Source organism: Artibeus jamaicensis, unplaced genomic scaffold (assembly GCF_021234435.1).
Source record: "Artibeus jamaicensis isolate MK-2021 breed Jamaican fruit bat unplaced genomic scaffold, CSHL_Jam_final contig_944, whole genome shotgun sequence".
NCBI lineage: Eukaryota > Metazoa > Chordata > Mammalia > Chiroptera > Phyllostomidae > Artibeus > Artibeus jamaicensis.
In genome coordinates, this window is record NW_026522020.1 from 946,831 (window position 1) to 974,829 (window position 27,999).

Consider the following 27,999-nt stretch of genomic DNA (forward strand, 5'->3'; position numbering starts at 1 on the left):
AGGACAAATTTTTCATTCGTTGTTGTTGCCTAGAGTTTGCCCCCGCGGAGGATTGGCTTTAAATCTGCAGAGGCTCCACGGGCCTGCTCTCTCCACTAGGCATACTAGGGCTCGGAGATGACTGCAGGTTGCACTGTGCGATGTGGTCGAGACTACATTTCCCAGCATTCCGGGGGCGCACCGGGGAATCACAAATCCCAGCGCGCAACAAAGAGGCCCCGGGACTACAAATCCCAGCATTCCATAAACCCTATTTCTCTGTAACTTAGACTCCAGTGTGCCGCGCAGTGTGCGCAAATTCTTAAGTCCTTCTTCAGGTTTGGTGGTATCTGAATCTCGGGAGTTAACACCAGGCAGGAAGACCCTCTTCACTCTCAGAGAAGATGACAACCCAACATAGAGGTAACTTCTGTTTACATGGAACTCAGAAATCTCCTGCAAATCCTGGTAAGGCTGCAAACAAAAACACTGATTAAACCATGAAAGACAGTATAACAAAATGACTCCTTCAGGTCATGTTGGTGTGTTGATCAGGGGCGCCTTTTACGTGTTTTCGGGGGTTTCTATTGTGCTCCTGCGCTGGACTGAGAGAGAAAGATCGTATACCCAGAATACAGGAAGGGACTTAAGAGAATTTGCTAATCCGACGTCTGTTTTACATGTGAGGAGACTGAGGCCCACAGAGGCGAAGAGATTGTCTACCGGTCACATCAAGTTGGGGCAGAGTTAGAATTAGGTCCTAAGGCTCCTGACCTGCTGTCTGGGCTCTTTGCACACTAGGCTGGCGATATTTTTAGCAGCATGGCTGGGTGATTATTATTCTCCTTGGTGAAATTGCCCCATCCAGGTTGAAACACCCAGGTTAGGTAAGCATTTATTTGGTGGATTTCCTCTAAGTGTGATGTTTGTTTATCTGCACTCTGGGTAAGACTTGGTGTTTTGATTCATTCTTTGTTGCTCAAGGTGACATTTAATGTGATTTCAGGAAGTAGGTAAAATTGTAGTGTAAGCAAAGGTTTCCTTGGAGATCTCCTATTTGTTTTTCCAGCCTTCCTTCCTCTTTTTGTTCCCCTTTCACCCACACGGGCACTGATCCAATTTTTCCTTTCATGTAATTCAACAGTTTTCTCAGCTTTCCTTATTTGCCAGGCTTTCTGTCAGTAAAAGGTGAAAGACATGGTCACTGCCCCCAGGAAGATAATCATCTAGTTATGGAAATAAGGAGAATCCACTGAGATTCAGGATGGACTGTGGTAAATGGCATAGAAAAAAGGACATCAGAATGCTACAGAGGCTGTAATGAAGAAATGTATTCCAGCTGCAAAACTTGATAGAGGAGGTGGCATTTGAACTCGAAGGATACATAGGGTCTTTTTTGCCTCTGTTAAAAATTTTTATATTTAGATTTTTAACATATAGTGAGGGCACAATTTTTGCATTTATGTACACCTGTGTCCCCACCCCTCAAATCAAGGTATGGAACTAGTCCAGTACCCCTCGTGCCTCTCCCCAATCAGTACCGCAGCCTCCCATTCCGATTGATAACTGCTCTTCCGACTTCTATTACCATAGATCCATTTTGTCTGTTTTTGAATTTCATTTAAATGTCATCATACAGTATGAGTCTGGCTTTTTTATTCATTAGTATTTTTGTGAGATTCATCTGTAAGTATGCAGTGTAGTTTTTTTTTTAATTGCTGAGTAGTATTCCATTGTATGTATATAGCACTGTTTATCTATTCTACTGTTGATGGACATTTAGGTTATCATCAACTTTTGGCTTTTATTAACAAATCTGCAATGAGTATTCTTACGTTTCTTAAGGTGGACTAGGAGAGGACTTGCTGGCTTGCCCGGTGGGCACATGATCAGCAATAGTAGGTATTGCCAATCTGCCAAGTGTGTGTGCCAGTTTTCATCTTCACCAGTGATGTGAGAGTTCTATTTGACTCTTATCCTTGTCAATACTGGGTCTTGTCTTTTATTTCTAGCCATTTTTGGCTAAATGTAGCATCTCATAACCTATAGTTCTTATTTACATTGTCTCTGATGATGAGGGCCATTTGCTTATTGGCTATTTGAATGTCCGCTTGTGAAATGCTCGTTCAAGTCTTTTGTTTACTTTTTAAAATTGAGATGTTTATCTTCTTATTGATTTATAGTTATTTTATAGTCTGGATATGGGGTTCCTTGTCTGGTATATGCTTGCAGATATCTTTTCCAACTCTCTGGCTTGTTTTTTCACTCTCCTTACTAGTGTCTTTTGACACACAAATCCTTCATTCTTAATTCTAATGCAATAGTTCGGTGTTTTCTTTGTTTCTTTATAGATTTTTAAAAAAGATTATTTATTTATTTTTAGAAAGAGGGGGAGGGAGAAAGAGAGAGAGGGAGAGAAACATCAATGTGTGGTTGCCCTTCACTTGTCCCCTACTGGGGAACTGGCCCACAACCCAGGCATGTGCCCTGACTGGGAATCAAACCAGCGACCCTTTGGTTCACAGGCCAACACTCAGTCCACTGAGCCACACCAGCCAGGGCCTGTGTTTTCTTTTATGATTAGTGCTATTTCCATAGAGTTTAAGAAATCTTTGTGTACAGAATCAGTAGGATTTTATTTATTTATTTAACCAGTCATCTTTTATTAAGTACTACATGAAAGGATTTTGAGGTTCTGGGCAAAGGTCATGGTCAGGAATATGGAGTCCACACTGGACCTTCTTCAGTGCTACTTGCATCATGCACATGTTTGAGTTCCTCATAGAGCAGCAGTAGTGGAAAAGCATTTAACTTGCCAGCACCATGGAAACCCCAGTGACACTCCCTTTCTTCTCATTGACTTATTTGTTGTAATACTGGTAGTAACCTCTTTGAAATGATTCAGCGATGCTTTTAGGGATGAAATCTCACATCAGTACCCAGCTTGGCAACTCCTCTAGTCTGACATCCATGAGTTTCTCCTTCAGTGCTACTACTGATACCATTTTGGAGTCTGGGGTGTTGTTGGTAGGAAATATGTAGAAAGAGATTTACAAAGAAGAAGACAGAGAGCAAGTTTGAGGCCCTGCTGTGAGAGAGAGGGTGTAAATTGTGCTGGGCATGGAGTTTGGGCTGTAAAGAGGGTGAGGCAAGACAAAGTCGGGAGGGTAGGCGGGAGCCATACTACAAAGGGCTTTAGCTGCAGCCTTGGAGTCTGGACATTGTTCTAGAGGAAGTGGAAGCACTGCTGAAATATTTATGAACTCAAACAGAACTTAGTTGTCCTCCTTTCACCACCAGATTTACCTGTCCTCTCTGAAGCCCTGTTCACTTACGGCCACCGCCAGGTAGCTGTGCCTTCCTTAGCCAGAATCCTGGGTGATATCCTCTTTCCCTTTCTCTGTTTTCAACTAGTCACAAGTCTGATAGCTTCTATGGTCTAAATGTCTCCAGTAACATTTCTTCTTTCACATGACCAACCACCACTACCCTTGTTCAAGATCTCACAGTCTCTTATCTGGAATATATCAAGGGTTTCCCTGCTCCAGTTCTCCCCACATCCAAGCCATTCCTATAGCAGCTGGTGTGATCAGTCTAAAGTGGCGATTACTCATACCTCTCAACAGCTTAAAAACCCTAACTAGCTCCTCAGTACCCCTAAGATAAAAGAAAAACTCCTTTATATATGGCTTACATCCTTTGTGATTTGCTTGCTTATTCTTCCAGGTTCAACTCAAGCCTAATCTCCTCTAGAAGCCTGCCTTAAATCACTTCTTCCCAGGGAGAGCCTTAACCTGTACTCTTAGGTGCCTGTGGCAACTGTCTGTCATAGCCAGATAGAGCTCTCTCTCCCAGGGGGCAGTGAGCTCTCCTAAGTAAGAACTTTGCTGTATTTACTGGGCATAGTGCCAGGCCTGTGGTGTCTAAGACCCAGGATGACCTGACCCCAGCTCTGTAGCCCTCACTTCTGAAACCTTGGTTCCAGCCATTTTGGGTGTCTTTTCTGCATCAGTGTGTGTTGCACAGTGCAAGCCTCTGTGACTATGATCACTGCCTCCTTTCCTCCCCCCGTTTTGCCTAGAAGATGCTTGTGTTTTTCTTCCCCAACATACTCTCTTCTGCGCTTCCAAAGTTTTGTCTCTCATAGCACTTCACACATTCAAGCTTTTTGAGGGCAAGAACCTTGTTGGGTTTTTTTTCATATAACCTTCATATAATTTTCTAGGTGCTAAAGACATTTTTGAATAAATGAATGGGTTGGAGTTAGGCTCCTTTGCATCGTGCTGACTGCTTTCTGCACTCTAAAACACGAAAGGCAAATACAGGTCTTTTCCTCATCTTCAGGACCTCGAAGTCTGTGGTGCACACTGTATTTTAAAGGAATCAGTTTAAGTGTTCAGTTATATAGTAATTCCTTAGCCATCTTACTGGAGAGTTATTAAGTCCCAAATGCAGCCACGAATGTCATTTTGGTCACAGAGGCATTGTTGGCTCCATCCAACTGTGCTTATTTTTTTAAAAAATTTTCTGAAGAGAGGTCAAGAACATGATCTTGGGCTTCAGACAGTCTAGGTTCCAGAGCGGACTTTGCTACTTACTGGGTTTGGAATTTTTATACTTAGTTATTTCACCAGAAAATGGGGATAACATTACAGGCCATAGAGTTACGAGAATTCAACGAAACAATGTATGTTACTGTATGGCTTACTATATGTCTCCATTCCCCGGGTAGACACAGTCGCCAAAGGGAGCTCTTGCAAGGTAAAACTCTGTCAAAGGGGTGGATTTTAGATCCAGGATGGTGAAGATTTGGGTCCCAGTACCGTCTAGGCTGTATTCCCTCTCTCGGGCCTCTCCCCACCCCGATTCCTGGGCTACAGTCCAGCAGGAATCCCTTCTCCTGGCCGGGCCCCATTGGAGATGTGAGGCTGTGAGCACAGTGAGGGGAACCTAGTGTGGGCGGAACTGGAATGCAGCAGCGGGAGGCTTCTGGGGGAGCGGTAAGGGCGACGGGTCGGCGGAGGTAGAAAAGCGTCGGACGCCCGGCCGATCATGGACGCTTGACAACCTGCGGGCAGGCGCCGGGAGGCCGAGACAGCGACCTAAAGGACGGAGAGGCGGCGAAGACAGGTAGGGGCCAGCGAGAAGGTGGGACCCGGCCAGCCAGGTTCGTCCGGGATGTCGGGTTTAGTGCCGGCGGCCTGGAAGGCCTGAGGCTACACCGCCCCGCCCCCGCCCCGGGGAGCGTGCCCCGCGGCTCCCCACTCCGCACCCGCCGTCCTGTCAGGGAGCAAGCCGCGAGGCCGCTCTCCCTGAAGTCCGACCTAGCCTGAGACCCTCAGCTCCCGCGCTGCGGCTGCTCACGCTTTCCCACCCTCAAAGGTTGCCTCTTTACCCCTCGGCTATCTATCAAAATAGCGCCCCCCACGACAGGAATTCATTACCCCAGTGTCTCCAGCCTCCTCCTCCGGCCCTCCCACACCAGGAGAAAGCGATTATCAGCGCCTGTTTATCTCCTTTCCCCCACGGGCTTTGCTTTTCAGGCAGAGATTTTTTTTTTTTTTTGAGACCAAAATTTCTCTCCATTTGTCTAATCCTTCTCCACCTCCAGGCCTTTCCATTCAATCTGTTCACACGTGTCCACTTGGAAGGGAGGTTTTCGTTCCACCTCCCCCTTTCCCCTCCCACCCTCTTCACTCTCCTATTACCTCATCCCTTCTCAGTAACCTTTATTCCCTGGCACTTCACCTTTTCATTTCCGACAAGACCTTAGAACCCTAACTGAGACTACATACTTGTTTTTCTAATACCGTAGAAGGGCTGCAGCCCTGTGTGCTTGACTCCCCAGGAAAACTTAGTTTCTCTTGCACCAAACCATCCTTCTTGGAATTGTTCTGTGCTTCAGCTTACAGAAATTTTCCTCCTTCATTTTGTTGTACTGCCCCAATATGTATCATCCTTGGAGGAGTTATCTTTTCTGATGCAGGATCCTGAGCAGTGGGTTTGCAGTGCTGTGTGTCCACACACGCTCAGCACGTGATTGGATTACACAATTGAGGGACCCTCCTGTCCCTGATGTCTTCAGGATGGCAATATAGTATCTTCATTGTTTTCTCAGACCTTCTTATTGTTTTCTTGAGGATTTATATAAATTCTGAAATCATGTTTGGTAAAATGTCACTTCTCAGTAGAAGGACAAGTCGAGGGATATTTTTCATGGACTTTCTTTTCACCATGTATTTTCTTAGTTTGAATAGGTTGCTGCTTATCTTTCAAGATGATTTCCTCCCTTTTTTTGTCCTTAAATACTTTGATTAAATGAAGCATCTTTCTTGTCTTTTTTTGGTGTCTTTTTCTTACCTGTTCCTGGTGGTAGATGGGAGTCTAAGACACTCCGGAAGCTGTAACTGATTGCTTTTCCTTGCATCAGCCACCTCTGTATGGGCAGGACTCTCTTTTTCTTAACCAGAGTCTGTAAATGAGGTGGATATAACACAGCTACTGAGAAACTCCTGTGTGTTTTTTTAAGTCTTGGTTAGGCTTAAGGGCTTAGAACATGCTGCCTTTGGGAGAGGGCCAGAGGGTGATTAGGGGGGTTTTACTAAGTGTGTTTCAGACCCCAGAATAAGGACAAAATTTCTTTAACTCCAGGTTGAATCCTACCCATCTCACAAAGTGGTCACAGTCCCTGGACTCAGGAACTGGTTTTTCTTTTTTAATACTATAAAGTTGTTCTGATATCTGATTCAGCATTAAATAAGCATAGGCTTTGCAAAGGAGAAGGAAAAATGATGGGAACACTTTTCTTTTGGACAGATCTTAAGGCCAGAGAATGGCAGGTGAACAGAAACCCTCAAGTAACCTCCTGGAACAGTTTATTTTACTAGCCAAAGGCACTAGTGGCTCAGCCCTCACCGCCCTCATAAGCCAAGTCTTGGAGGCGCCTGGAGTGTATGTCTTTGGAGAGCTGCTGGAGCTGGCCAATGTGCAGGAGGTAAGGGCAGTTTCTAAACAATTTCTCTATCTTCTCTGTGCTAAGCCTTCCTTTGAGTCTCCAGGTTTCCAAGGAATTGCAGTGCCAAAGCATTGCAGACCTGTGAGGTGCCCTGCTGAGGGAGGGACGGGAATTGGTGGGGCAGGGGGAGAGAGCAAGAATGATGTCCTGGACTCCTTCTAGTCAGCATTTTCATCTGAACTTGAGGTAAAAGTAGATTGGTTGCTAATAATTTGAAAGATAGGGGAAAATGTAGTCGAACCTAGTAAATTAGAAATGTAGAGTATAAGCATGGACTGATATTTAACAGGGGTAGTTTCAAGCACCCTTAGGGACAAAAACCTCCAGTGTAAATATTGACCAGGAAGACTGGTCAGGTAGATAGGTAGCACGGAGTGATTGCTTCTGAGCCTGAGGTAGGCATGAATCAGGAGTGCGTTGTTCCTGTGGAAAAGGGCAATGTTGTGTAGGTCTGGAAAGGAGAAAGGATACGACTGACGTGCTGGAAAGTAGTCCTTTTTGCTGTTTGTTTCTGTTTGGTTGTAGTTATTAAAACCTTGGGTATCCAGTTTTGGTTGTTATGCTTTAAAAATGAGATGATGCAGTGGAAAATGACCAGGTGGAATAAAGAAATGTAAAGCAACCTATACTTTTCAACCTCTCCTTTCCACTTTGGATATTTTTTATGGTTGACTCTCACTATCCATAGGGCATTGGTTCCAGGATCCCCCTCTGATGCTCAAGTCTGCTGTGTGAAATAGCATAGTGTTTGCGTAAATGGCAGGGTATACCTACACATCGCTTCATTCCCGTGTATTCAGCATACTGGCTAATTCAAGGTCTGCTTATTGGAACTTCCTGGGATTGTTTTCCAGAGTTTTAAAAATTTAATTTATTTATCTTTAGAAGGGAAGGGAAGGAGAGAAGGAGAGAAATATCAACGTATGGTTGTTTCTGGTGCATCCCCTGCTGGGAACTGGCCCCTGCAGGGAACTGGCCCGCAACCAGGCATGTGCCCTGACGGGGAATCAAACCAAGATCTTTTGGTTCGCAGGCCTGTGCTCAATCCACTGAGCTACGCCAGCCAGGGCTGTTTTCCAGATATTTTTGATTCATGATTGGTTGAATCACCAATGTGAAATCCGGATACAAAGGTTGACTGTGTTTACGTACTGATTGGTGCTTATGTATTCATTGACTGAGACGGAGAGAGATCTGGTGACGTTTTTAGTACTTTGGGGGTTGTGTTCAGGTACTCTTGGTGCGGTAGGTCGGCTTCCTTTTTACCATCACAGCTTCTTTCTGGCTGCCAGGATGGTGCTGGCTCTGAATGGCTTTCACCTGCAAATCTGGGCGGTACTTGTTCTTGGGGATCATGTGCGTGATGCTGCTGAGGGTGGCCTGGCGTTGATGGTGGCCTGGCGTTGATGGCGGCCCACACACAGGATGTGGTTGGCTTTTGCTGGCCCATTCTTCCCTTCACAACCACTAGGACCCTTTGCTGCTGGCTGCTGGCTCCATGCCCACAGCTCTGTGGTGTGTCATCTCATTATAGTAGGAGTCGCAGGCCTTCCAATGACTGGTGTTGTGATGTGAGGACATGACGTCCTCTCTTCTCCCTGCAACAGCCAGAGACCAAAAGAGCTGCTTTTATTTTTTAATTGTGAACTTTAAAAAAATTTGTTTTAAAGGTTTTATCTATTTATTTTTAGAGAGAGGGGAAGGGAGGGAGAAAGAGAGGGAGAGAAACATCAGTGTGTGGTTGCCTCTCACATGTCCCCCAGCTGGGGACCTGGCATATGCCCTGCATCTCAGGCATGTGCCCTGACTCGGAATCGAACCAGTGACCCTTTGGTTTGCTGGCCGGTGCTCATTCCACTCAGCCACACCAGCTAGGGCTAAACATAAATTTTTTATTGTTGTTCAATTACAGTTTCCCCATTTCCCCCTCTAATTGTGAACTTGTAATATTAGTTTTGTTTGCTAGACAGTATGTTCTGTTGTGTTGACTGTTGTTTCCTTAGAGCTTAATATGTGGACTGACATACACGGGCTTTCGGTCCCAGTTTAATATGTCAGATGGAAAAGGAATGCTGTAGGGAAAATTGAAGAGAACTGGGTTCTTTGAAAATAGACTTTATTTTGTAGAGCAGTTTTAGAGTCACAGCAAAATTGAAAGAAAAGTAGAGGTTTACCATATGCCCCCTGCCCTCACACATGCGTGGCCTCCCCTGTTACCAGTGTCCTTCCCTAGCGTCGAGCCTGCTTTGACACATCATTGCCACCCAGAGTCCATGACTTGCTTGGGTTCACTCTTGGTGTTGTACATTCTGTGGGTTTGAACAAAAGCGTAATGAGTGGCTTGTATTTGCTAGTACAGCATCATGCAGAGTAGTTTCTCTGCCCTAAAAATCCTCTATGTTCTACGTGTTTGTCACTCCCGTCCCTCTAACCCATGGCAACCAGTGATTTACTTTGTGGTTTTGACTTTTTCATTATGTTATAGATGGAATCCTGCAGTATGTAGCTTATTTATTTTTATTTTTAACTTTTTAAAATTTTATTTATCTTTAGAAGGGAAGGGAAGAAGAGAAGGAGAGAAATATCAATGTATGGTTGCTTCTGGTGCATCCCCTGCTGGGAACTGGCCTGCAACCCAGGCATGTGCCCTGACGGGAAATCGAACCACAATCTTTTGGTTCACAGGCCCATGCTCAATCCACTGAGCTACACCAGCCAGGGTTTTGAGATTGGCTTCTTTCACTTAGTAATATGCATTTGAATTTTCTCTATGTCTTTCATTGCTTGATAGCTAATCATTTCCACAGAAGAGATGACTAAGGGGTAATATGTTCTTCAGGTTCACAAAAAGCCTGAGTGAACATGCCAACTAGTTGTTTTGTCATTATGCGATTAGCTAAGAGGAGACAGATGAAAATGGAAGCTGGAAACACCTTATTAATGTGGACCAGTGGGAGAAGTTTTAGAGTATTTGCTTTAGAGAAAGTAGTCTGTTACAGCTAGTTTTGTAATCATCTGTCTGAAAAACTGGGGGTAGATTTGATGATCTGCTTCTGATTCAGGACTTCAGGAGGCTATTGACGAATCTGAAAAGGTAGACTGGAGTGTTAGGGTGCCTGCTCTCGCTCTCATTGGGGTGCCTAGCAAATCAACTCTATCTCCCCACAGTTTGTTTTTTCCATATATAAGTTGGGAATAAGCTAGTTGTCTTTCTGTGGTCTGAAATTACAGATGTAGTTCTTGGAACCTTTTTTAAAAAGATAAAATTGGGTAGTATTACCACTTGTGTCCATAGAATAATTATACTCCTATTTTACTGATAAATTGGTATAAGTCCAAAAAAAAACACCCAGTTAAGATAATTAAAGTCAGAGACTATCTCCTTTCTTCTGAAGATGGCTCTGACACCAGTGTCAGGAATAGGTTTTTTTTTTTTTTTCACATTTTTTTAATTGTTGTTCATTCTCCATTCTACCCCCTGACTCCCCCCAACAGGAGTAGGTAATTTTTTTTAAAACATTTTATTTATTTTCAGAGAGAGGGGACTGGAGGGAGAAAGAAAGGGAAACACTGATGTGTGAGAGATACATCCATTGGTTGTCTCTTGCACACCCCCAGCTGGGGACCTGGCAGGCGTGGGCAGTGATGGAAAGTCAAACTTGTGACCCTTCAGTTGGCAGGCCAGCACTCAGTCCACTGAGCCACACCAGCCAGGTCAGAAATAGGTAATTTTAAGGAACATTTTTATTTGAGGTGGCCTGATATCCTGGCTTTCTGTCCCAACCTGACTCTTCTGTCATGCCTTATGCTGTGCCAACCTTTCCCAGCGTCACAGCTCACACACAGTCCTGAAACTTGGAACCTGCCCTGTACTTTGTTCAGTTTGGACTGATAGTGGCTTGTGCTGCACCTGGCAGGCTGGTGCGTGGACAAGGTTGCTCCAGTGTTTGTTTTAATGGTGAGGGAGTCTTGATTGAGAAAACTTGGACTGTTTTCAGTACTTACTGTTTTGTGTGCACGTGTAGAAGCAAAAGCAGTCGCTTGGGCGTGCTGTATGGAGTGTAAAACGTACTCCTGGGAGAGAAAAGTTAAATTCAGGGCTTTAATAATCTTATTTATTTTTTCCCAAAGAATGAAAGCGTTGGAAGGGACCAGCTGGTAAAATAGAACCGTGGTGCGCACTCACCTGCCCTCTGCTTGAACATTGCGGTGGTTGGTAGACAGCTTGGTCTGTGAACTCTTTCCTTTCCTCCTCAGCTGGCAGAAGGAGCTAACGCTGCTTACTTGCAGTTGCTGAACCTGTTTGCTTATGGAACATACCCAGATTACATAGGTGAGTTGGTGAAGATCTTCCAAAGACCTTTCTTGTAACGAACTATAGAAATGATCCCTGAAAGTATAGTCTTAAGACTTTTCCTAATTATGTCCCTCTGTTCAGATGCATTGTCTCCATGAGGATCACTGGGGTTTGGGATAAAAAGCAGGGGGCAGGATCTTCTTGGCCTGGCTGCTTCCCATTGCACTGTGCTCTGTAGGTGACCTCACATGAGGACTCTCCCTTCTCACCTTTGACTTCCCAGGGGTTGGCACGGGACTTTGTTTATGCTCTTCAATGAATATAGGATTGTGTGTTTTCCAGATGAGATTCTTGAGAACTGGTGTTTGTAGAACACTTGGAGTGGTGTGAAATGTCAGAGTACCCACTTGTGAAGTACTTAAACATTTTAAATAGTGTCAAAATAATATGGCTATACTGTATTGAAGAAACTTGGGAAAATAGGGAGGAAAAAAGTAATAGTTATACCAGTGTTCATTAAACTGCTGTTTAGCATCATGGTGCTGGATTTTCCCTCCTCTGCTCGGGATTTTCATTATGTAGGTATAGTTAGATTATGTATACAATTTTATATTTTGCTTTTTCCACTTATTTCATAGGCATTTATCCATGTTTTGAGTCTGTATATCCATTTTAGTGTTCCATAATCTAATACTCCGTAACCTACCTAGCCCATTCTCTTTTGTAGATCATTTGAGTCATTTAAAATTAGAATCATAAATAGCATGTCCTAATGCTAACTTACCTTCCACTCAGGCCATGTTCACTCAGCTTCCCTGGTTCATTTTAGTGGCCTGACAAAAGCCTGGTAGTTTGTTTTAGTGGTGTGACCCAGGACCTTCCCTCCTATATCCCTGGTCCCCCTCTTTATCACTGTCTTTCTTGCTGGGCAGTTCTACTTTCTGCTGCTATCAGACTGGACAGTTCGCCGCTTGCCAGTTTTTTTCTGACCTTCGCTTTGTTCCAGTGAGTCTGTCCTCTGTTTCTATTCTTACTAAAGAGGCAGCATTGCACAGACTCTGGAACCAGAGTCTGCATTATATTCTAGCTCCAGTTCCACTAGTTGTGTCTTTTGGCACATTAAATAACCATCAGCATCTCAGGATGTTTCAGAATCAACTTGGGGGAATCTAAACAGGTAATATACTGCATATGCCTTTTTAGTTAACACCTTTGAAGGGTGTGGGCAGCACCTGTAGTCAAACAGTCATAATTTTGCAGCAAAACAAATGAATATTCACAACAAGTGGGATAAAAAAGCCCGCCTTAATTCAGGTCAAGAATTGCTACCAGGTGAATTTTAGCACCGTATCAAGGAAAGAAAATGTTTGGATTCACCTTTTTGGAATCCAGCATTACGGATCAGGAATTGAAAGCTTTAGAATCTATCTCATGGGGTTGTTGTGAGGACCGGCTGGGTGTGTGTGAGTGTGCATGTGGACCTCTCTGTGGGTCTGTGCCAGGTAAAGCTTTCCCTGGGTGTTACCTGCAGCTGCCGCCATAACTCTGTTAATGTCATCGCTATTTCTGAATTCTTGCCCATCCTTCAAGGCTCATTTCAAACTCCGTATTTTTTCCCTCTCCTGTATCTCCTCAATGTGATTGGGTTCACTTGCTCTCTCTCTCTCTTTCTCTCTCTCCCCCCTTCTCCCCCTCTTTCCCTAGCTCTCTCCCTTTCTCCCTCCCTCTTCCCTCTCCCCCCCTCTCTTTCTCATCCTTTTGCTCTCTTCTGGTAGTTTGTACCTTTTTTCTGTTAGTTCTGTCTTGCATTTATAAGACAGTGCCTTGCACATAGCAGATGCCCAGTGAAGATGTGTTGAACTTGATTGCATGTTACAAAGGGCACAAATGGTATTCTAGTAAGATAACTGTCAAGTATATCCATACCTGGATTTTCAGGAGATTAAGCTCTTTGAACATAGAGGCTGAGTCTCGTCTCTGGAGGCACAGGACCTTTCAAAGCAGATGGGAGGAACTCGTGGGACATTTGCCTCATGATAAGTGCAGAGTCATGACAGTGTCTCAGTGGTGGGTTTGGTGTGGGGAAGTGCTGTGCATATTCCATAAAGGAATCCTAATTTCATTTTGTGTCTTGATTTTTGTGGTGGGTGGGACCGAGCAGCCAACAAGGAGAGCCTGCCAGAACTCAGCACGGCGCAGCAGAACAAGCTGAAACACCTTACCATTGTGAGCCTGGCCTCAAGAATGAAGGTACAGCCTTGCGCCTTTTCCCGTCCTCCTCCTCACCTCGAGGCAGGTCTTTCGCTGGCATCATTGTGGGATTCCCAGCTACACACAGTGGAGTCAGAGTGCAAATGCACAAAATTTGCTTGGCAAAGGACAAAAGAGGAAAAGATAATTGAAATAGTGTTGACAATTATTCACCCTCCCATTTAGGAAAAATATGCCCAGGAGTGACTGTGAATGAGCAGCTCCCGGTTCGGGTGTGCCGAGGTGCCTGCATGGTGTGAGCACGTTCCCTTCTGAAGGGACACTGCTGTCCAGAGAGAGGTGTTTTTTAAAACAGCAGGGCATCTCAAGGCGAGTTAAGCACTTCATCTGTTGCCCGGTGTACAGTGAGCTGTGCTAATGCTGTAGGGAAAACTTGCTGTGTTGGACTTACTGGGAAGTAGATTTTTAATATGTTGCCTTCTCCTGGGGATTTTCAAGGTTAATTTTACTCATTGGAATTTCTGCCTTGCATGTTGGCTTTAGGCCTGAACCTTCTGTAAGATGTCATCACTCCACTGTGTGTGACTTTCCTACCCCCTCAATGTAGAAACAGCCTTGCAAACAGCTGCTCATAGTCATTAACAGAGGAGATCCAGATTCCGTTAATTTATAGTTGATTTGGCTTTCTGCCTAGTCCCAGCCTGAGTCTTTAGGAACTGTGCCTTTGAAAAAGTTGCTTTTTGCATTTCCCCTCTGGGATTGAGCTCGAGAGGTATGTGTTTCTTCTTGTGCTGTCATTGCTTGGCTGAAATCACTTTATATGATCTAATCACAAATTTCTGACATTTCAGGTGGGGGGCTATTTTGTTAGGAAATGAAGACCTGACCTTTTTTTTTGTCCTGATCATGGACTTCTCAAGTGTAGTAAAGAGTAGGAGTAGGTTTTTCCTTCACTTTTACACCCTGACATAAGCCCATTTGCTGCCGCTGGGTTTTAGACCTTTAATCAGACAAAACCGTGCTAGGTGTGTTTGCTCTTACTCTCTTCTGTGCGTGCATTTTCCTCCTGCCTATTTTTGCAGATTTGGTCACTGTATTAATTTCCAGACTAAAAGTAATGTGTCAGGATTTGCAGAAAACTGGATGTGTAGATATCCAGTTGTCTTGGAGTCATACAGAACGATGGTGTAGCCCAATAAAGGACCGTTGTTGGGAATTGAGAGTGGTTACAAAGAGTCCGAGAAAACCACTGTAGACTTCAGGATGACCTCGGAGCTGGCCGTACTGCTGGCCACCTGTGGGTGGGTGCGTGAGCCTGCATGTGTTCTTGCTTGTACTCTGCCAGGTAAGCCTTCGGTTTCTCCTGGCCAGTGTCTGTGGTTAGAGTTTTGTGATGTTCTGGCATTTCGTGCAAAGTCTGCAAGCTTTCAGAAGGTGGCAGAGTGGCATATACCAAGTATTTCCTTTTCTCTTCTGTAAAGAGTTTAGGGCCTCAAAGAGTTTGTTTCAGGGCATGAAAGCTGAAGGTGGGGCAAAGTCCAGGAGGCCGAGAATCTTGGAGAACACATTCCCAGATGCTGTGGGTCCTGTTTGGATCCCACAGGTCTTACAGCTCATTTACCCATCTCTTGTTGCCACAGATGATGATAATTACCACTACACTGCATTTCCCAAAGCCCTGAGGCAGCTGTTGGCTATGTCGGTAATACCTGCATTTCTTTAATGTTTGCCAGTGGTTTTTGTAAACATCACATGGCCTTATCTGCAGTGTATCCCCTACTCCGTGCTGCTGAAGGACCTGGAGATGCGGAATCTCCGGGAGTTGGAAGACCTCATCATCGAGGCTGTCTACACTGACATCATCCAGGGCAAGCTGGACCAGCGAAACCAGCTGCTGGAAGTGGATTTCTGCATTGGCCGTGACATCCGAAAGAAGGACATCAATAATATCGTCAAGACCTTGCACGAGTGGTGAGACTGAAAGTTGGCGGGCTCTCTTCTCTTTAGGGAGGAGGTTATCTAGCCTCTGTTTGGAGAACTACAGGCCGCAGGTATTAGCTGGGGCTGCCCGGGGAAAGTTTGCCAGAGAGTGAAGGGCTACATTTGTGACAATAACTGTGCGGTAGTAGGAATCCCTTCAGGACTCCTGCTGCCTTGGTTGTAAAAGAGTTTCTGTCCTAGTACAGCTGGGGGCTGTTTAACAGTGGGCTAGCAAATGCCCAGAGTTGACAAATGGAGCCTCCGAAGCCTAGCTCCATGACACCAATCCTGTGCTTTGCAAACCAGTCTCAGAGTTTGACCACACTCGGGAAGCTGGTTTGGTAAGATCTTCGGGTAAGAGAACCTGTGCTCAGCGTCGGTAACATTGGGCCAGTGTCTATAAAACGTTGTGAGGGACAGTGAGGACAAGGAATGGGTCATTCTAAGTTGGAACACAGACTGACACTATATTAATAAAACTATATTCTGGTATAGTTTTATTATAAGAAAGGAATGGGATGTTTGCATGTACTCGATTTAATAGAGGTTTAATAGAATTTGATGTTTGCAGGAGCTGTTTCAGGTTCTGTAAGGGTTTGTTATGAAGTTATTTAAATGATTTGGGTCTTGTAAAGCCAGATGGACTTAATCAGAGACGAAGTTTTAGCTGAGTTTTGAAGGAGAGCCAGGGTGAGAGCATGGTTGGAGGTGAAAGAGTGTGTTCCCAGGCAGGCCCACGGCAATTTGGAGGTCAGGAAGCAGAGGAGGCGAGCTTTGTGTAGAGGGGGAGGGAGACTTTTCTGTAAAATAGGTGGAATGTCTGGCTTATTCCCAAGAGGAGTATATCTCGATTTGAGCCCCTGGAGTCTAATGCTCCCCACCCTGATGCCCTAGTGTCCCTCACTTCAGCTATTGTCGGCCCACCCCTCACCCCAAGTTCTAGTCCAGTATGACCCCTCCTTCCCTGTACAACCTCTGACCAAAGCAGGAACTTTCAAAAGATTGTAGAACTCTTAAAGGAAAGTAAATGGGAAATAAACTTGGAAAATGCCCCTAATAGGAAAACGGTCTGTCTACCAAGTCTGGCTTCCCGGAGACCCGTGGGGGCCGGCTTTCTGGTGCCGTTCTTGGCATGGCTGACACAGTTTTCACGTCCGTGGTCTGGCTTCCTACTCGTAGCCCCCGACAGGTTTCTACCCACAAGTGCCATCCTAACCCCCATCCCAGGAGGCTTATTAGTACAGATCCTTAAAACTTTGTTTAGGCCTTGGAGTTCAAATTGAAACAGAATTGGGATGTAGAGTGGTCCCACAGATAGGGCACGATGTTCACATTATTGAGTTTTAACGGAAGGATTATGTGGGTGTTCATTGTACTATTCTTGCAACAATTTTTAGGTTTAAAATTTTCAGAATAACAAGGGAAAAGAAAATGGGGGGAGTGACAGGAAGTAACTTAAAACTTCTGAGAAAGGGAGCAATCTTCAAAATAGGGTGCTTTTAGGAAATAATTTTGTTTTCCGAGAAAAATGTAAGTTCTCCCTTAATTGCTTTTACCCTATGATGTGTGAAACTTCCCCGTGGCATGCGAAGGATGGAGATTAAAGCTGTGTTCTAAGAAACTACTCCACATACTCCGTGTTTGTTGCCACGTGCCCTGTGTTACATGCCTTGTGTTTAGGAACGGTTCTCTCTTGCGAGGAGTGCAGGGGCGAGAGCCCTGGCAGAGGGGGGTGTTACGGAAAGACCCACCTGTAAGGAGCTGGGAAGGGAGATTTTGGAGCCAGGACGAGAGCTCCCAGGCCTTCCTGTGGCTCAGGACCGATTGCCTCCTTTGCAGGTGTGATGGCTGTGAAGCGGTTCTGCTGGGCATCGAGCAGCAAGTTCTGAGAGCCAACCAGTACAAGGAGAACCACAGCCGAGCCCAGCAGCAGGTAGAGGCAGAGGTAAGGAAGGGGGCTTTGTTCCCTGCTCCAGGGGCGCCCTGTTTGCTCCGTCGTCCTGTGAGTCTTGTTCTAGATGGAATAAGCAGTTACCAACAAACGGGGTGGGGGTGAGTGTGGCATGGTCTCTGTTCTTCTGCTCTCCATCTCATGTCTGCTTACAGGTCGGCAGAGGGCCGGTAGGCTTAGAAAGCCGAGAAGGTTGTAATTCCTCAGTACACGTGCACTTTACAGCTGGAGAGCAAAAGACATGAGGTTGGGGGTGTACCTTAAAGATGGATGGGAAGAGGTACCAGTCTCAACTCTTCTTAGCTTTGGGGAACTTAGTTCTGCTCTAGAGGGTTCAGCAGGATGGCGGCTTCCCTGGTTCAACTTGCTTTGGACAGCCTGTGAGGCAGACTTGATGTGCCGCTTGAACTGATAATAAGTCAGTGGGGGGCCTGAAGTTGAGCCCTTGAATAAACTGCACAAAGGAGATTCCAGACCCCTGGCAGCCAGGTCGTGACTGTAGCAAGAAACATGTCCAGGGAAAACTCTCATCTGTCTCTTCTTCGACTTACGGCGGAACCAGAACAGCTGTTTTGAAAATTAGACTATAATCAAATTCAGGAATCAATACCATCAGTGTTCAGTTTTTTTGAAAACTAGCAAAGGACTGAAAAAGTTTTCTATGAGGGGATAAAATATTTTCATATTGTTTTGTTTTAAGATTACTTTTTTAGAGAAAGGGGAAGGGAGGGAGAAAGAGAGGGAGAGAAACATCAACGTGTGGTTGCCTCTCGTGCAGCCTCCACTGGAGACCTGGCCCACAACCCAGGCATGTGCCCTAACTGGGAATCGACCCAGCGACCCTTTGGTTTGCAGGCCAGCAGTCAATCCACTGAGCCACACCAGCCAAGGCTAATTTATTGCAGTAGAAGTGGATTTAGAATCGTTGACGATGCTGTAGACCTTTTTGAATTTTTTATTTTACTTTATTATTTATTGATTTTAGAGAGAGAAACATTGATTAATTCCACTTATTTATGCATTCATTGGTTGATTTTTGTATGTGTCCTGACTGGGGATCAAACCCCCAACTTTGGCTTGTTGGGATGACACTGACCAACAGAGCTACCTGGCCAGGGCCACTGTAGAACTTTTCCTGGAGATTTATTATATATTTGCAGGTACATAAAGAATGATACTTAAAACAATATCTTTAAAACTCTAGCAATCCTAGGAAGCCAGTAAAACTTGTAACTTATCATTGATGTAAAAAGGGACAGTTTTTCCTTTCACTTCATTTTAATTTTTAGTATCAATAGAATGTTATAAAGATATGTACTTTCTCAATTAAAAAATTTCTTGCTGAGAAATAATACGAGTTACAGAAGACAACAACAACAGTAAGGTGGCTGGAAGGATGGCGGTAGCAGGTGCAGGGCCGGGGGAGGGGGGTGTGGCTGGGCAGGGTGCGTGGCTTCAGGCCACGGCACCGGGCTGCTTCTTAAACTGTGTCGCGGAGCAGTGTTCATTTTATGCTTCTCTAAACTACATATGTGTTGTAACCTTTTGAAATGTGCGGTGTATTTCATACTAGAAAAAGAAGAAAGGGAAAAATTTGGTGGGTGAAAGAAATGCAAGTGAAGATAAAAGTGTGACTGGTATTCACGGCACCTGCTTGTTCAGGACGCTGGTGGCCTCTGGGCAGGACACGGGCACCGCCGTTGGGCCGGCAGGCACTGTTTGTGTGCCGGTAGCCTGGACTGTGTGTAGCGACCTCGGAGTTGGTGTAGAGCCCTTAGGCTCCTAGTGCTGGCATTGGAAGTCTTCTCCTGGTGCTACAGGGCTTAAAGTGTTGGTGGCACTTCCTGAGTTTTCTGAATCGGGTGTCCTGGAGTGTGGCAGAGTGGGCCCAGAATCGGAGCTGAGGAACAGTAAGATGCTGTGCCTTTTGAAGGGGGATTTGTGAAATTTGAAGATTTCCCTTCTCTGTTACATGCCTCCTTGAAGGTAAAGCCTGTGTCTTTTGTGTCTTTGTAAGACCGGCGCCCAGTCCCGTGCCTGACCAGCCGTAACGGCTGCTCGCGTGGCGCCGAACGGGATGTTTCTGGCACAGCCCTGAAGCACACGACTGAACTCTGCTTTTCATGAACAAGAGTGAATTTATTTTGGATACACGCACACTCCCTCATGTACTTCACATTCCCACTCTGTGCGTGTTCAACCATCATTGATTTTTTAACTCTAAGCCAAAGAAGAGTGAACTACTTTTAATTTAGCTTTAGCCAAAGACAAATTCAACTATGAAAACAAGCCTTCTGTTTCTCTAATAAGCTGTGTTATCACCTTCATGACGACTGTGGCCTCTTGTCTGCTCAGCAATTGATGCCTGAAAAGTAGGAAGGGCCAGTCACTGTGTTCTCTCTGTTGCTTCTCACCCGTGAACCAAACCCTGGAAACACGCGAGGTTTGGAGGCGAAGCGTGCCCACCTGACCGGGGCAGCCTGCATGAGACACGCTGTCTTTAACCTGATTGGAAGAGCCCGACTGCTGCTGGCTGCCCTGTCACGCCTGGGTGACACTAGTTTCAGAATTTCGAACCGTTCAAGTTTATTCCATGACGAACGGCATCTGCTGAAAGAAGGCAGAGATGTGAACATAGGTACTTCAGACACTTGGCTAATGTTGAGGCACAGCCAATACTTAGACAGCAGTGTGGGCACAATCTTTAAATTAGGAGTATTTTAAAAAAGGAAAGACGAGGAAAGGACATGGGAAGTAAAGGGGAAAGAAAAGTAAAGAAAAGAAAAAAAAAGAGCCAGGGAATGGATTTGTAATCAGTGGCTCACTGATGCAAAACGTGGGTATGGATACCCCTGCTGGCAGAGCCTGATACTGCCACCAGGTGGCAGTAAGGAATAGATTAATAAGTTGGAGAAAGAAATTTGAGGAGAAGGCTCAGTAAAGACCACCTTCAATACCAAAGAAAACAGTCTGCTGATTTAATAATTATCTAGGCCCAGGCTGGTGTGGCCCAGTGGATTGAGCATTGGCTGGGAATCAAAGGGTCTCTGGTTTGATTCCCAGTCAGGACACATGCCTGGGTTGCAGGCCAGGTCCCCAGTCGGGGGTGTGCAAGAGGCAACCACACATTGATGTTTCTGTCGCTCTCTTTCTCTCTCCCTCTCTCTAAAAATAAATAAATAAAATCTTTCAAAAACAATCATCTAGAGAATCTGGAGCAGACCAGTATGAGGAGGAACACAGCCAAAGCCAGAGCCTTGTCGGTTTTTCATTCGGTAAATGATGATCAGACCGCTGAGTGTAGGATGCCGATAACTTCCCGGCAGAGGCACACTAAATATTTGTGACTGGAAAAGAAAATAAATCTGCAAAGAACAGAGCTGTAATTTGGTCATATTCTGCTGGTATTTTTGCTTCTGTTGCACTTGACCTAACTTTTTTAGTCATTCTCTCAGTGAGTTGGTGATTTCTTCTTTTTTGTCCTTAAATTAGATTGCTTTTCCTCAGAGGGAAAAACTTGATGTTTCCTTCCCCTAAATTTTAAAACAGCAGCTTCCTTTTGGTGAGTTGTAGCCTCAAGAGCCTTCCTCCTTAATTAAGCCAGCTCTGTCACTCATCACCTAAGGGTGTTCGCTCCATTTCTCCTTTACCGAAATAACACACATCGTTTAGTTACAATTCCAGCATACCTGGGGAAGATAGAACAATAACATTATAAGCTGTTTCATTATCTCTGAGCAAGTACCCTGAAGGGGAGGTAATGATTGTTTGAAGCAACATAAAGCATGACTTCATTCATATTTGATTTTGGAGCACGTTTTTCTTCATATTAGAATGTGCCTGATGTTGGTGGGATGTTAACATACAGCTGTCACTACATTTACAGAGTAGGCTTTGTTCGAGTCACATAGATAATAGAGCACAGTTGGACAAAGTAAACTGTTTCCCGTGATGTAAAACCCCCCAGGAGTTGAGTTAGTGCAGTCCTGAGGCTTGTTGGCTGTTAGAGTGCGGGGCCCCAGAAGGGTGCCTCCCGCTCCTCCTGGAGAGTGTTCCCTCCGTCTCCCAGCTTGTTCCCGCTGTGGACTCTGCTTTCTGATGTCTGCCTTTGCCTTGCTGCACAACTGAGCAGAGTTTGCTGTCTGGGAAGCTCTGCTCTCTTCTTTTGCCTGAATATTTAAGGTCTGGTAAGCAGGGCTGCGGTTTTGTCAGCAGGTGCAGTCCCACCTGAAAATTCCTGGGACCCATGTTTCAAAGGACTAGATGTAAACTCCAGGTCATTTCAGGTAATGGCACAGGGGTGGCCTGCAAGTTGGGCCATTCAAGTAAGAAAATTAGTAGGGCCAGTGGGGTAGTATTTGTCTGCATTTGAAGGGTAACTCTGTGGAAGAGGAATTAATTGGGCTTCTCAATTTCACGAGGCCAAAACAGGTTTCATTGGTAGACCTACCTGGGCAGCCTCTCTTGGGTCTCAGAACACACTGCCTGCAGTTAGACCTGCCCAGCTACTGCAAGAAGCTAGTTGACTCTTAACTCTCCTTCAACTATGGGAGTGCTTGGGTTAGCAGTCTCTTTTGTGAGTTCTCTGTGTTTAAAATGCTAAAGATCAAGCCGGCTTGAGCAAGGCATATCTGTAATAGAACCCAGCATGAGGGCCATGTCGCTGCTCCTCAGCCAGGCTGAGACTTTGTGGAGGATAAATGGTCTCATTTCTTAAGCTGAAGGACACCTGCCCGAGAAGCCCTGTTTCTCTATGGAGGCCTTCCTTTCATTTCGTTCTGGATGAGCTAGATCTGAACATCAGAAACGTGAAGGAGACAGGCATTGAGGCCATATGAGAGAGAGGTGCTGCCAGGCGAGAACAGGCTGAGGGTGGGCAGGTCAGTGTGGGCCAGAGTGGTCAGGGCAGGACTGCGGCAGAAGTGCTTGGCTCTACAGGCAGGGTCGGGTCTAGCTAAGGAGGAGACTCACCCAGGCTGAAATGACAGGGTGCGGGTTATAACCAAAAAAGGGTTTATGACCATTGTTTTGAACTCCACATTGTTTTGAACTCCACATTGTTTTGATAGATTGCTTATCTCCATTTTGTTTAGTTCTTTTTCTGGAGTTTTGGTCTGTTCTTTCATCTGGAGCATGTTTTTTTTGTCTTTTCATGTTGGCAGCCTCCCTGTGTTTGTTTCCATGTGTTACGTAGAGCTGCTAGGACTCCCTGTCTTGGCAGTGTGGCCTAATGGAGTAGGTGTCCTGTAGGGTCCAGTGAGTGGTACAGTCTCCCCTATCACCCAAGCTGGGTACTTGAGGTGTACTTATAGTGTGGGCTGAGTACACCCTCCTCTTGTAGTTGAGCCTTGATAGCTGTTGGCAGGTCAATGGGAGGGATTTACCCAGACTAGTCAGCTGCAAGGATTGGCTATGACCACTGACCACCAATATCTCCCCTCCGTGGAGGATCAGCTATGCAGGGGCAGGGTGGTGGTGCACTGACGTGGTCTGTATCTGTCCACTGGGTGGATTTGCTGGCCCCGAGGTCTCCCAGGTGGTGCAGGCCAAGGTCAGCCCCCCAGTTGTGTTTTACCTGGGGCCACCCTGCCTGAGTTATAGAGCAGTCTGAGGTGGCTGCTACTTTTGCTGGGTTTGGAAATTCCCAGGCAAAGCCAAGCTGTGAATCTGGGCAGGGCAGTTAGTGCTGGGCCTGGGGCACACTGAAGCCAGCTGTTGCTTATTTGAGGGGATTTAGGAAGTTGTGAAGCATGAGCCAAGACCAGCCATTCTTATGGAAAAGCCACTGTTAGCAGCTATAAACTGGGTGGGATGGAGCCTTAGGCAATCTCCAGGGTGGGACAATCAGTGCTAGCCAGGTTGGTGGAGGCTTAGATATGGCACCAGCCCGCAGGCTCTGTGGCTCTGTGGGGAAGGGCTCAGAAAAGGAACAGTGGCCTCTGCTGTCTTTCTGTTTGGGAGAAAGCTGTCCCCCAGCCTTCACCTTGATGCCAGACACGTCAGTTCCTCCCTGTATGCCACTGGTGCCTTTCAGGCTGCTGCTCTGATGTTGGAGCTCAGAGGGAGTGAGTCTGAGTGAGTCTGTGTGTGGGTTCTTTAAAAGGAATGACTTGGGACTCCAGAAATTTCTTTCACCGACTCAGTCCTCACTGGTCTTTGTAGCCATGAGTTGTGGGGACTTTTATCTTCCTGACACTGGAACCCTGGACTGGGGGGCCTGGTGTGGGGCTGGGACTTCTTGCTCCTGAGATATCCCTCCTGAATTTTTATCCACCACACATGGATGTGGGACCAACCCGTTCCCTGTCTCCACCCCTCCTACTGGTCTGGAAGGATCTGGTTTCCTTAATTCTGTAGTTGTTAGACTGTCATTCAACTTACTCTCTGATGGTTCTGAGTGTTGGTTATTCTATAATTTAGTTGTAATTTGGATGTGATTGTGCAAGGGGGTGAGCTGTGTTTAACCTATGCTGCCATCTTGACTGGAAGTCTAGGCCTTGTATTTCTAGTATTTTATTTAGATAAAATTTTGCCAGCTTTTGGGAAAACTTTAAAACACATCACTCAGGCAGTGTATCCCATTTACTAGAGTATGGGTGTGAATCTTGTTTTCTTTCATTGCCTTATGTATATTTTTAAGTTGCAATATCTTTTAACACATTGGAAATAGGAGGTAACTGACATGTGAAGAAATAAATTTGTGCTGAGTTCTTGTTAAGATCTTAATTAGTTTTTCTCAGAATACTTAGCATCAAACTGGAGACGCCTTGGAATTTTTTATAAGCATTTATTTTAAAAGTCGTGATAACTGAGAAATCACATTTCATTCTTTTTTTTTTTTTAATATTTTTATTTCTTTATTTTTAGAGAGAGGAAGGGAGGGAGAGAGGGAGAGAAACATCAATGTGTGGTTGCCCTTCGCTTGTCCCCTACTGGGGACCTGGCCCACAACCCAGGCATGTGCCCTGACTGGGAATCTAACCAGTGACCCTTTGGTTTGCAGGCTGGCACTCAGTCCACTGAGCCATACCAGCCAGGGCAGAAATCTCCCTCCCTCCCTCCCTCCCTCCCTCCCTCCCTCCCTCCCTCCCTCCCTCCCTCCCTCTTTCTTTCTTTTCTTTTAAATTTTACTTATTTATCTTTAGAGGGGAAGGGAAGGAGAGAGGGAGAGAAGTATCAGTGTATGGTTGCTTCTCGTGTGTCCCATGTTGGGAACTGGCCTGCAACCCAGGCATGTGCCCCGACTGGGAATTGAACCTCCATCCTTTGGTTCGCAGGTCCATGCTCAATCCACTGAGCTACACCAGCCAGGGCTCTTTCTTTCTTTCTTTCTTTCTTTTTTTTTAATTTAAGTTTTGTTTTATTTTTATAAGAGGGGAAGGTAGGGGGAGAGAAACATCAGCGTGTGGTTGCCTCTCCACGCACTCCCTACTGGGGACCTGGCCTAGAACCCAGTTATATGCTCTGACTGGGAATTGAACCCAGTCAGCGACCCTTTGGTTTGCAGACTGACAGTCAGTGTACTGAGCCACACCAGCCAGGGCTGAAGTCACGTTTCTTAATCTCTCCTCCAGAAGTATCAAATTATGCCTTGGAATGAAGCAAACAAAATCAATCTCTTTTTTAAGAGAAAGAGTGTCAAGCCATCTACTTGCTCCACATTTTTCCCTCCTTGTCTCACCAAGTCACTACTGAACAAGACATCCCAAGTGGCAGTGAGCCACTGGGGTCTGGGGTGGGGGGTTTGAGATGGCACTTCTTGGCCTGGCAGGACACCCTGGTAAACCCAGACTTGACTTAGGCAGCCCTCTGTGTCCCTGTCTCAGCCCATAGTCCCCTCTGCTCTTTTCCGAAAGGTTCTAGTGTTGATGGAGGCAACAGCAGTTTGGGGCATGGTTGTTTCTGTATCTCAAATCAGCAACAAAAATCAAAATTAAAAAATGACCTCCAATCCAGTCGAGGCTCATTCTGCAGGTGTTAGACCTCCTCCAGGAAGGACATTTTTTTGTCCCACTGTCTCGGTGTAGTCTCAGGTCTGCATGTGGACTCTGACTCAGGCTCCTGATACTCTGATGAGGACTCTGGCCTGACGACTCCCTTCTCCCTCTGTAGAAGCCCAGCCTCTTCCCGGAGCACATGGAATCCCCCTGGCTTGCTCACCAGCAGACTCATACTGCCTTACTCTACCCCACCCTTCCCTTTCTTCTCATGGTTTTTAAAAATGCTAATGCTGCTGCTGCTGCTGCTTCTCCTCCTCTCAGCTAGCTAAAGGGCAAAAGCATCAAAGATCCATTAAAACTGGTGTTGGGGAGTGTGTGTGTGTAAACACACATGAAGTTGGTACAGTCACTTCAGAAGGCAGTACAGTAATAGTTGTTAAACTGTGAAATGTGCAGATCCTTTGATCTGAATGCTCGCTTTTAGTAATATGCTCTCCAAAGGTCTTCCCAAAAGTTTGCAAAGGTAAACATCAAAGTGCACTGTAGGGCAGGCACTGTTTTCACCTGGTGAAAACAAGCTGGGAGCTAATTGAAGACTGTAGAACATTCGTGGTGGAGTAGCACACAGGTGTTACGTGAAACGTGTGTTCTGATGTGGGGCAGCGTTCAGGAGTTGCATACATGTGTTTGAGCCCCTCTTTTGTTAAGTGAAGAACACTATTCTGAAAACAGTAGTGTGATGGCGTTGTGCCTTTTTTCCCTGCATTTTCGTAGTTTATCACCTAATTGGATCATCCTCTAATTGTTCAGTCAGGAAGGGCTCATGGAGCTTGTGAAAAATACTTGGTTTCATACATGAACAATAGCAGTTAGCTGTGCCTAGAATTCTTGGTCACTCTTTCTTTTTCTCTTCTTTTGTTAATTTTTAATATTTATTTATTTGAGAGGAGAAGCATTGATTTGTTGTTCAATTTATGTATACATTCATTGGTTGGTTTATTATGTGCCCTGACCGCAGATCGAGCCCACAGCCTCGCGTATTGGGACAAGGCTCTCACCAGCTGAGCTGCCCAGCCAGGGCTGCCTCTTTTGCTAAGGCCATTGTAGTCACTGCTTCCTCACCTTTGGTGGTGCGCCTCTTTGCCGGATGGTCTACTTCCCGCAGTTTTTGCCTTCCTTTCAATCAAGCACCCATTAGTTCCACTCTTCTGCTTCACTCATTTCTATGTATCTTCCATGAGTAGCCCCTGCTTGTTTCTCCGCATGTGGGTTTCTGAGGATAATCTCAGATTTTCTTGCAGAGGATTCTGGCTTTTTCCCTCATGGCCCCCCGCTGTGATGAGACTGCATTTCGATGGGCTTCTGGTGCTTCGACTGAGCACACACATTCTGTGTCTCCTCCAGGTAACCAACATTAAGAAGACTCTCAAAGCCACGGCGTCCTCCTCAGCTCAGGAGATGGAGCAACAGCTGGCTGAGCGGGAGTGTCCCCCTCATGCTGAGCAGAGGCAGCCCACCAAGAAGATGTCCAAAGTGAAAGGTCTGGTCTCCAGCCGCCACTAGGGCCGGTTGGGGCAGCTGGCACTCACCAGGCCTGGGGCAGCTGGGGAGGGGACACCAACGGCCTATTTCCTCCTCTCCCTACCTTCAGTGAGTTCCAGACCTGCCCGCCCCTCACCAGCGCCCCCCTGCCTGTTGGTACTGTTTCAGAGGAACCGTTACATCCTTGCCCTGCCCACTCCCACCCACCCCAGTTGTTCCCTTCAGACTCAGGGGCTCCACTGATGCCACCCCAGCAGGGTCAGATACTGCCCAGCTGCCCTCCTGGAGGCTCTTGTCTCTGTTCAAGGGCTTGTCTCCCTCCCAGGTTTTTTTTTTCCCTCCATGTCATGTTGTCAGGCTGGTCATAGCCAGAGGCAGCTTTAACTGGCCCACGGGGATGACAGCGAAGGAGGCTCCTCTCTGAGTGGGGATGGGCCCCCTGCAGCCCCAGGGTCACAGTGCCCGCACGGTGCAGGCCCTCTCTAGCCAGGCAGCCCAGCGCTTTGCTTCCCCCTCCGGCCGTGTCCCTCACTGGCAGTTCTGGTTGGATCAGGCTGTGGAGGGATGTGATGCTGGGCCGTGTTTACTAAACCTGCGGGTTTCCAGCCTCTTAAGCCCAGCTCCGGTCTCTCGCTGGTTGGGCACGCTGGGTTGACTGACGCCCAGTGTCTGAGCACCAGTGGTGGGCTCTGTGGGCCTGCTCAGTGGCAGGAGCTTCGTCCAGCTTGGTGTTCTCCGCTGCCTCTGCCCACTCAGACTGGCTTCGGTGAGAAGGCCCCGGCTGCCCCTGGGGCTCTCTGCCAGCACTTGCTCCTCCAAGACCTTTAATTACTCCTGGCTGCGTCCGTGCTGGGGATGGTGGTGCCGAGGCCCCTCTCTCTGGGGAAGGACCTGTTGCTGCTTCCGTCCCTTTTGTCCCACTCCTCCTTGGCCGATGACCCAGAGCCCTCTGATGATGGCATTCTCCTGGCAAGAGGAAAGGACTTGACTAGCCTTTCTGAACTTGAACAGTTTCAGGTTATATTTTGATTTTTTTTTTTGTACAGGTTCTGATTCTAATACATTTCAACATGCCTTTTTCCCC

General features: G+C 46.1%; 1 protein-coding gene across 5 annotated transcripts; it reads left to right on the top strand.

The window, feature by feature from the left end:
• The first annotated feature begins 15 nt into the window (after nucleotides 1-15).
• COPS7B (COP9 signalosome subunit 7B) lies at nucleotides 16-27,995 on the top strand. Of its 5 annotated transcripts, none has more exons than XM_037152210.2 (7): nucleotides 16-402; nucleotides 6,796-6,973; nucleotides 11,252-11,327; nucleotides 13,453-13,541; nucleotides 15,271-15,473; nucleotides 17,322-17,427; nucleotides 26,778-27,995. In XM_037152210.2, the coding sequence occupies exons 2-7, from the start codon at nucleotides 6,812-6,814 to the stop codon at nucleotides 26,934-26,936; spliced, it is 795 nt and encodes a 264-aa protein (XP_037008105.1). In that variant the 5' UTR covers nucleotides 16-402; nucleotides 6,796-6,811; the 3' UTR covers nucleotides 26,937-27,995. The 5 variants fall into 5 exon arrangements, with proteins under 5 accessions (XP_037008105.1, XP_037008104.1, XP_037008106.1 ...); XM_037152209.2 differs by having other exon boundaries at nucleotides 17-447; XM_037152208.2 differs by lacking the exon at nucleotides 16-402 and adding an exon at nucleotides 3,180-5,109.
• The last annotated feature ends 4 nt before the right edge of the window (nucleotides 27,996-27,999 follow it).